At 36.4% G+C, this 10,117-nt stretch overlaps 1 protein-coding gene across 1 annotated transcript in view; it reads right to left on the bottom strand.

Moving 5' to 3' along the window:
- Nucleotides 1-73: 73 nt before the first annotated feature.
- znrf1 (zinc and ring finger 1) overlaps nucleotides 74-10,117 on the bottom strand; it is a 45,234-nt gene continuing 35,190 nt past the window's right edge. The window contains exons 3-5 of the mRNA XM_067380029.1: nucleotides 7,990-8,095; nucleotides 6,067-6,158; nucleotides 74-1,824 (exon numbers count right to left, since the gene is read on the bottom strand). Of these exons, the coding sequence (XP_067236130.1) occupies nucleotides 6,101-6,158; nucleotides 7,990-8,095 (164 nt within the window). The 3' untranslated portion in view covers nucleotides 74-1,824; nucleotides 6,067-6,100. The remainder of the gene's footprint in view (nucleotides 1,825-6,066; nucleotides 6,159-7,989; nucleotides 8,096-10,117) is intronic.

Here is a 10,117-nt window from a genome sequence, read left to right as displayed (position 1 = left end):
GATTTTTTTTGACACTTTTTGTGTGTGTGCAATGGACCGATCGATAAAAGAAAGCAACATCTGGTCTTATTTCATCTTGTTTTAATTATATGTATGATCATCATCATTATTACTCGTCCCACAGATTGCACATCAAAATCATCAGACACTTATTTGTATCTCCTAAAAACAGGCATCCGTTCATGTCCCTGGAAAAAAAAGAAAGAAAAAAAGAAAAGAGAAACATACAAAATAACAGACTTGAATGCAAAAATAAGAAAAGGATGGGTTTCGAGAGTGCCGAGTCACTTTCTGCAGCCAATGCTGCACAAGATAGTACTACGCTACCTGACTCTGTTTATTTGTTTGATTTGTTTTACACGGTGAGGCGAAATCGTTATCCATTGTTTTGATGGATGGTGTTTGTATGCCCTCATTTACAGGCACGAAGCATGAAAAAAACCACCTCAGAAATGCTCTATTTCTATCCAACACAAAAAGTAATAGGTTGTCAAATATTTTCTTGCAGTTATTTTTTCTACCTTTTTCATTTCACGCCTTTATTATTTTTTTAAATTTGTTTTCATTTTTTTAAATTTTTACAATTTCAGCAACATTATTTTCTAACAGTGCTTGCTGTTTATACAGTAGACGGAGGCATCCTGAAGGTTAAATATATTTCTTGTGAGGTTTCTCACAGATTTTTCAAAAATAAAAAGTAAATGCAGATCATAGAAATGATCTTGTAATAGTTTCACACCAGTATATCTGGGCTTTACATACAGTAGTGAAGCAACATTAGCTTACCAGACGCAAGCTGGTCGGTCACATACAGAAAACATGGGAAGATGGACAGAAGCTGAAATCACACACACATACACACACACACACACACTGAATACGTACTCAAGGCTTTTACAGGGAAACTGTCTGAATATTATGGTCAGCGCTTCATAATAACTGCCCAAAAATTGCAGATGAAACTAGGAAAATAGCTTTGAGCTTCTTATCGTTTCAGAATCCATGGGGGAAAGACATCTACTGTGAATTGTAAACATTTGAAGACAGACCGAGAGCGTACGTCTCTCTGTTTATGACCGTAAACCCTCATCCCAACACATGCTGACGTCTTGAACTTCCTCTGGCACTAACAGGAAACACAATTTACACATTTCCCCACCTGTGGACACATGATCACACACATGCACACACAGTATAAGTAAATCTACATCCACCGCCTGTCACATCACTATCAAGTGAACCACGCCCACGAAACTCCTCCCACGAACCAGGTGTGAAATTCCGCCCCCCCCTGCCACACCCCTTACGGCCCCTCTAATCAGCATCGTTTGACTGACAGGACAGGTATGGCCTCTGGATTGGTTTGCAAAGGGTGTTCTACTTCCTACTTGTTTGCCGCCAGTGCCCCGCCCCTTTATCGCTCCGCCCTTTTAGTTGCCCCGCCCCTCCTTCCCATCTCCCTTTGTCTGATTACATACACAAGGAGAGAGGACCGGGTCAAAATGAAGACTGAACACACATGTTGATAAGAACACAGAGTATATAGAGGGGGCAAGAAAGCGAGACGTTCTCCAAAGCCAGAGATCCGGTGTTGGTGGTTGGTGTGGGGGGTCCGGTTAGCAGTTTAGCAATCTCTAGCACAGCGAGTAGGAGATTCTGGGATGCAAGTAGTAATGACGGTGTTGACTGGATGAACACTTTTATTTGGTTCAGTTTTGCGATGACACATTTCCGTTTCCGTAGGTTTGATCGAATTGGGTGGTAGATTGATTTTTTTTGGTTATTTTTGTGTCAGGATATCCAGGTTTAGGTCCATAAAGTGCCCTACAGTGAGAGGAAAAGAGACAAAAAAGGAATATAAAAGTTATACTGCGCCCGAGGGTGTTTTCACACTTGGGAGCTGGTCTGAACGTGATATATATATATATATATATATATATATATATATATATATATATATATATATAATGTCTTAGGCCACCACTAGCTTTGTTGTTTTAGCAATGTTTTAATGACCATCTATATTTATTTTTCAGTCTCTTTATTACGATACAAACAGAAAATATCAGAATTATGTACACAAAATGTAAAACAAAATCTGAACAAAATTGCTTCTTTAAGCAAAATTCAGTATTTAATGTGACCTCCTGGACTTCTTCCAGTTTCTCAAAGAAGAAAATCTGAGAAACTTCCTATAGCCTATAGATGTAATTTTTTCAAAAATCTGTTTTTTAATGCTGCATACAAATTTACTGTATTTTCTGGTTATATTCTAACAAAGAGACATAGAGAAATAATTATATATGGTTATTATACCATTGCTAAAACCACATCTAATGGTGGCCTAAGACACAGTACTATATATATATATATATAATATACTACAAAAAAAAAAAAAAAATATATATATATATATATATATATATATATATAATTTTTTTTTTTTTTTTTTTTTTTGTAGTATATTATATATTATATATTATATATATATATATATCAGGGATGGCGTGCAGTCTATATAAACTGCGAATGCTCTGCATACCCCAGCCATTTGAGAGAATGAGTTTGTGGATTTGCTAATTAATTAACACTATAAATGACTATAAATTCCCTTTTCATTTGTGGTGTAACATAAAGCTTACATAATAAAATGTAGGTTATACATATGTAACTGTCCATCATTTATTTATTTGCCAAATGACTGTAATTTTATTTAAATCTGTGAGTTACAGAGGGTAAGTGGATCCACAACAGGTGTGTCTGACTTGAAGCGCCGCTGCGCAGACTGATCTGTGCATGACATTAAAGGTGCCCAAGAATACTTTTTCACAAGATGTAATATAAGTCCTAGGTGTCCCCTGAATGTGTCTGTGAAGTTTCAGCTCAAAATACCCCATAGATTTTTATTCATTAATTTTTTTCACTGTCTATTTTGGGGCATCATTAACTATACACTGATTTTGGCAGCGCGCCGCCCCTTTAATTCGCCTGCTCCCTGCCACACGAGCTCTTGACTATATTACAGTGCATTTACAAAGTTCACACAGCTAATATAACCCTCAAATGGATCTTTACAAGATGTTCGTCATACATGCTTTATGCATGCTTCGAATTATGTGAGTAAAGTATTTATTTTGATGTTTACGTTTGATTCTGTATGAGTTTGAGGCTATGCTCTGTGGCTAACGGCTAATTCTACACTGTTGGAGAGATTTATGAAGAATGAAGTTGTGTTTATGAATTATACAGAGTAGGGATGTCCCGATCACGTTTTTTTGCCCTCGAGTCAGAGTCCGAGTCATTTGATTTTGAGTATCTGCTGATACCGAGTCCCGATCCGATACTTAATAGCCTACATAAAAAAGAATAAAGAAGAGCGAAAAAACAGATCCAGGAACAGTGCTTTTCAGGTTTTTCAGGTATTCAGTTTTCAAATAGAAATCAAATATAAAATATCACTGCATATTATCTTTACTGTATAAAATAAATAAAGATTAATCATTATTGAAGTTACAAAAACTATTCATTCAAGAGCAGTGAGTGATTTCTTTGTTTTTTGTTGTTTGATTTAACATTAAATACAGGCAGCAGAAATAGTTGTTTTCCCTTTAAGACATGCACGATCCAGTACATACTGTTCCACATGCGCTGTCTTTCTCGACTAATATACGTTCACTTAAGACATAACCGACTATGTTTGCTAGGATACTCGCTAGGACGGGCATGTTGACATAATTTTTGTATGAATGTGGCCGCCGAAGCGCAAGACCTGAAAGAGAACTCAGTATTTGCGCGCTGACTGGAATAAGCGTGTGCGCGCTTCGGATGAGCGCACACAAATCTTCTCACAGCGCGTGCGAGTTCTCTTTCGCGTCTTGTTCTTTAAGGTTTAAATCAGCAAGGCTTAAATGAGTTAGTTTAAATACAGACAGCAAAGTGTGCTGTTCAGGTCTCACCTGCGCTCGCACGCTATCAACACCCGGGTGATGACGACGTAAATGACTGGACATTAGAGCAGACGACACTCACAGTTAACAGTTTACAAAGAGTGACTGTTTTGTCCACGCTTTCTGATTATCGTTGTTGTAACGTTTTGTGCATCCATCGACTGAAACATACATTATCTGAACTCTGTCTGTTTTCCACGTTGCTATTTTAAACAAACCATATTAACCAATAGATGCGTCGTCATTCGAGATGGACCGCAGTGCAAGTGCCGTCCGTAAGTGGAGAACCGTATGGTTCGATTTTTTTTACCGAGAACCGTTGCACCCCTAATACATATACAGCTATGGAAACAATTAAGAAACCACTTAACATTGATTTCTGAACTAGGAGTGGTCTCTTAATTTTTTCCATAGCTGTATATCCGAGTCCTGATCGGGAGGTAATGTCCGATTCCGATCGAGTCTGAAACCACAAGATCGGGCCCGATTTCCGATCATGTGATCGGATCTGGACATCCCTAATACAGAGTGCAAGTGTTTAAAAATGAAAATAGCGATGGCTCTTGTCTCCGTGAATACAGTAAGAAACGATGGTAACTTTAACCACATTTAACAGTACATTAGCAACATACTAACGAAACATTTAGAAAGACAATTTACAAATATCACTAAAAATATCATGATATCATGGATCATGTCAGTTATTATTGCTCCATCTGCCATTTTTCGCTGTTGTTCTTGCTTGCTCACCTAGTCTGTGCACAGATACAGACATTAATACTGCCTTTCCTTGTCTAATGCCTTGAACATGATCTGGCATGTGCAAACACTGGGGTCATACATATTAATGATCCCGACTGTTACGTAACAGTCGGTGTTATGTTGAGATCCGCGAGTTTTCCAGAGGTCTTTTAAACAAATGAGATTTATATATGAAGGAGGAAACAATGGGATTTGAAACTCAATGTATGTCTTTTCCATGTACTGAACTCTTGTTATTTAACTATGCCGAGGTAAATTCAAATTTTGATTCTAGGGCACCTTTAAAGTACCGCGAGAGCGATACAAAAGCATACAGAGCCGTCTACTCTCTAATCGCTCTCGAGGTGCTTTGATGTCATACACCGATCGGTCTGCGCAGCGCCGCTTCAAGTCAAACACAGCTAACAGCTTCGGTGCCTACGTTCTGTTATGTATGGTCATCGATGTCCCGCATATTCATTGGTTTGCTGGCAAATGGGGGATTTAAGCACGAATCGCTCACTCAAGCAGAAAAGTGTTCTGTTGCTGCCAGATCTCGATCACCAAAAATCACATTGTATTTGATACAAAACCAACTAGACTAAATCAAATGAAAAAAGGTCATAACTGAAACTATTTTCATAGTATTTCATAGTCTCCAAATAAAAATAACCAATAAACTGTCAAAGACATACACAAGAGATTCTTTCAAAAACACTGCTGGTGTCTCATTTCAGAGTTAAAGAAGTCACCACTTGCCACTGATAGTGTGAAAGAGTGAAAACCACAAATTGTTAATATAATTTGTGGTATTGTATTTATTATTATTATTATTATTATGAATTATAACAATATATTATTATTATCATTATTATTATTAAAGTAGTCTGAGATCTAGATCTTTGTGAATGCAATTTTTTACTCAAGTATAAAAACATGCATATGCATATTATAATTATTATTATAGACATACTATAAAATTGGTCTGAGTTCTAGATCTTTGTGAATGTAGTTTTTTATAGAGGACTCAAGTGTGAAAACTTTACATAGCAATTTTAGGTCCTTTATAATAGTGAAAGGTCATGAGGCCATGAGGGGGTTTAGGTGTTAATTTCACATTTACTATATGTCTAAAATGTCATGACAAGTGTGAAGGTGTATTTACAATAAGAGCTTGTCAAAAAAAAGAAGAAAAAAGATTGGTGTTGCTACTCTGGAGGATGCTTTCTATAGTCTACCTTAAAGTGGTGCATTGCATTGATAAGATGCTAATACAGTTTGATAAAATCTAAAATTCCAATATAAAATGATTACTTGAAATATCAGATTATTGAGACACGTGTTTACATGTAGGTGAATATTTGTGTGATGGGTTCACCTTTCTCAGTGGTAGCAGAAGTAGATGATGGAGGTCAGTCTGAAGGATGTTCAGGGCAGGAGCGATTGATCTCAAACCAGGAGTCTATACAGCTAATGAAAAAGATGATAAAAATGTCAGAAAGACAACATTTCCATTAGCATATTGCTTTTAAATTATCCTAAGCAGCCACAATGAGTTTCCAGCATCATGTAATTTTTCTGTCCTCACTAAAAATGCAGAAACTGCAGGAAATGACAAATTCACAGCCAATCTGAACATATTTGGTGTTTAATGTACAGCGATGTGGAGCGGGATTCTGGACCGGATATAGAAACCAAGCAAGTGTTACAAATGTCTTGCCGGTCGCAGCTGGTTAGGCCAAAAACATTATGATTAACTTAGAATTTATTGGTTGTCACTTTATTGCATCTCGCCTGGTTAGGACTGAGCGAATAACTTGCTTGTGGCTAATTTGTTTGATTCCGCTTCAACATCATCTCAAATATGAGCAGCAAACGAACACCAGCGAGCCAATCGGTTCACTTTTCAAGGTGTCTGCGGTTTAAGACATATGTGTGAGTGTGATATTCAATAGCCAGAAGCCTCCTGCTGAGACACCATATACAGACATCAGATGTCAATCATATAGTTACATAATCACATAATTATATATAGGACATGACAAGGTTTGTGTTTCATGTTCAGCAAAACAAAGTAGAATATATATTCTCAGGCAATCTGTCATTCATTTGACTGACTAAAAGCTAACATTTCCTGACATGTTTAAAGAATGGGGGGGGGGGGGTGCTCTGATTTGTCAACTGCTTCGAGTGTGTTTTGAAAATGTCATACCCCTTTACCATAACGTGTTTCCCCAGTTTCAACACTCTACTAACAAGGCATCTTCCGTTTTTTTCCCGTGTGCCTCAGACGGGATTATTTAAATGAGGAATACTGTGACGTGTGGAAAACTCAAGACATTTTTAGGTAGTTCATAAACAGTGCTTACTGATATAGAGAATAACTCCCTTTGGAGTGACTCAAAACAGAAACATTCCACACTAAAGAAAGTTAAAAATGTAAAAAAGCATAATAGGTCCTCTTTAAGAGTGTGTTCACACTTGGCAGGTTTGGTTTGATTAAAACGAATTCTGGTGCGATTGCTCTGTTAGTGCGCTTCATTTGAATAAGTGTGAACGCTGCCATCTGAACCCTGGTGCGCACCAAACGAGTGGACCGAGAAAGGTGGGTCTTGGTCCGCTTCCAAACTAACTCTGGTGTGGTTCGACAGAAATATGAAGGCAACAGGGACCAAAGACATCTAAATTAACCAAAAACAGGATGTGATGTCACCAGATACGACCCTAAAAAGTGCAGATTGCTGAAGCACACCTGTTTTTTCCCGTCATAGGAGCTAGGTTGCCCATTACAGGTCAGTACAGGCGTCAGGAATGCTGCAGCAGATCTTTGTTTGTGTGAGAGATTCCTGCTGCTGTTTTCCTGCTCCTTGACACATTTTATAAACTCTTCACGAGTTGTCAGCTGGTCAAAATGCCATTATATGTATGTATGCACAAATAACAAGCTCATTTAGCCCAGCACACAGCATTCTTTTGGATGTTTATTAAGTTCTGTCTCAAAAAAAAGGTTTGGTCTTAAAAATGACAGTGTGAACACTAAGTGAACCAGGACTAAGTGTATTATTTTTCTTTTTTTGGTCCGGACCAAATGAACCAAGAGAACTGAACTAGAAATGTGAACATACCCTAAGATTAGACCAGCAAAGGTTCGGACACAAGGAGGTTTGTCATTTTCTCAAGCATTTTATTGGTAGTAAGTTGTGTTGGTCAAAAAACATTAATAATATGAACTGTTCAATATGCAATGGAGGCAGTTATGATGATTTAAAGGTATAGTACAGGGAAATGTTTAGGTACTCACCTTTTGTGATAGATACAGAGGCACGGCAGTCTAGCGATGGTGTCTCCCTGCTGTAGCTCCTCGAGACATATTACACATTCTCCTGCGTCTCTTGACAACACGTCATCTATAACACATACACAAACATTAATTATCAATGTAAATGTGTGTATATATATATATATATATATATGTATATGTATATATATATATGTATATATATATATGTATATATATATATGTATATATATATATATTATATATATATATATTATATATATATATATGTATATATATATATATATATATATGTATATATATATATATTATATATATATATATATATATATATATATATATATATATATATATATATATATATATATATGTATATATATATATATATATATATATATATATTATATATATGTTACTTCTCACAAATAGTAACTGAGTTATTAACTGAGTAACATCATTATAAAAGTAACTAATTACCAGGAAAAGTAACTCGCGTTACTTAAAAAAAAAAAAAAAAATCAAATATGTCAATTAACTTGGATGCCCCCAATATTAAATATTTCTAAAAATAAATTATTTGTTTAATGTTATGTTTTAAATTCATCTATTTGATTATGAAAAGTAAACAACATGAGTAAGATAGGATACATCATAAGATGCGCAATATATCGGGAGACATGGTGGGTCAGACACACTTCATTAAGTTTTGTTTTATAGAAAGCCTTTCTATAAAGTGAATTTCGTTTTGTAAAAATTGTATCTTAATTTTAATCAATGTTTCATCAACAAATTGCCTGGATTTAATAAACAAGAAGCAAATATAGCAGAAAATATAATCATGACGATATAATCATGGCGCCGGCGCGATCACTTGCACTTGAACTGGAGCGCGTCTTATAGGCTAAATGAACCGAAACTCAGCGTATAGGCTGCTTGCCTCACAGACATGAGAAATATATCTATAGAAAGCTTTAAAATTTCTATTTTTAAACGAAACAATTAAAAACGAAAAGAAATAGGCTACTCTCTGATTATGTAATCCGAATGAAATGTGCATTTTCTCTCTAAGCGCGTCCACGGAGATGATGAGAGTCAGCAATGTCAACTTCATCTTTGCAGCCGACAGATTCAGAAAATATTAGTTTATTAATAAACAATTAAAATGTCTCCTTGCTGTTTTTGTCACATTCATAATCATTACTTTTGCCGGTTCTTTATGGCAAGCTTTATGAGTGCGCTTGAGTGATATAGCCTATATTACTCATTATTCTGGTTTATTCTCTCCAGTATTTAAGAAATAAAATGAATATAAATGTGATTAGTCAACTAATGGCTTAAATGAACAACTACTAGTCCAACATACACACCAGAGAAAATGGCTTACTCGGATGAAAACCGCTTCAGTGAGCTCAATTATAGTAACACGGCATTTGTTTTGTCAGTAATGGTAACGGCGGGAAAAAGTAATTTGTTTGATTACTCGTTACTGAAAAAAGTCACGCCGTATATTATTCCCATGACTGGATATATATAACAAAAATATATGTAGATTCCCTAGCACCCCCTTGCAGCACATTGACCCCATTTTAAAACTCCTGTTTTATCCTATTTGTAGGACTGTAGCCCATAATCCTTATGTGGCTTTTTGAGGCACATTTGTAGTAACAGCATGTCACAACTTGTGTCTGTTTTCTGAATGGGATGTTTAGCACTGCAGATTCATGAAAACATACTCTCTATTATTCAAAACGTCTTGTTTGCCAGCAGGGGGCAGTGGTGAGTAAAGATGCATGAAATGCAGTTTACAGTGTTCCTCTACTTTCTCACTCACAGTAGATGACGGCTGGTTAAGTGAGGTGGGCTGGCAGTTAGCATAACTAGTAGATAAAGACAGTTACTCATGCTTCATTGCTGTGTGTATGTTTGTGGTGGAGATGACGACGAGGTGTGAACTCATTTTCTGCAAAAAGCTTAAGGGCAACAACCAACACGATTTGACTTGCATGCCCATACCAGCCGAGTGACTAACACAAGCCTGTTTTAGTTTCCAGTAAAAGTCTTCTTCACAGGAAATGCGCCTGAAACTAAACAGGCCACATCCTTTCCTATAACGTGCGCAGCTTCCCCTGGA

This window comes from Chanodichthys erythropterus, chromosome 24 (genome assembly GCF_024489055.1).
Source record: "Chanodichthys erythropterus isolate Z2021 chromosome 24, ASM2448905v1, whole genome shotgun sequence".
NCBI classification, from domain to species: Eukaryota; Metazoa; Chordata; class Actinopteri; order Cypriniformes; family Xenocyprididae; genus Chanodichthys; species Chanodichthys erythropterus.
This window is presented reverse-complemented; position numbering and strand designations above follow the sequence as displayed.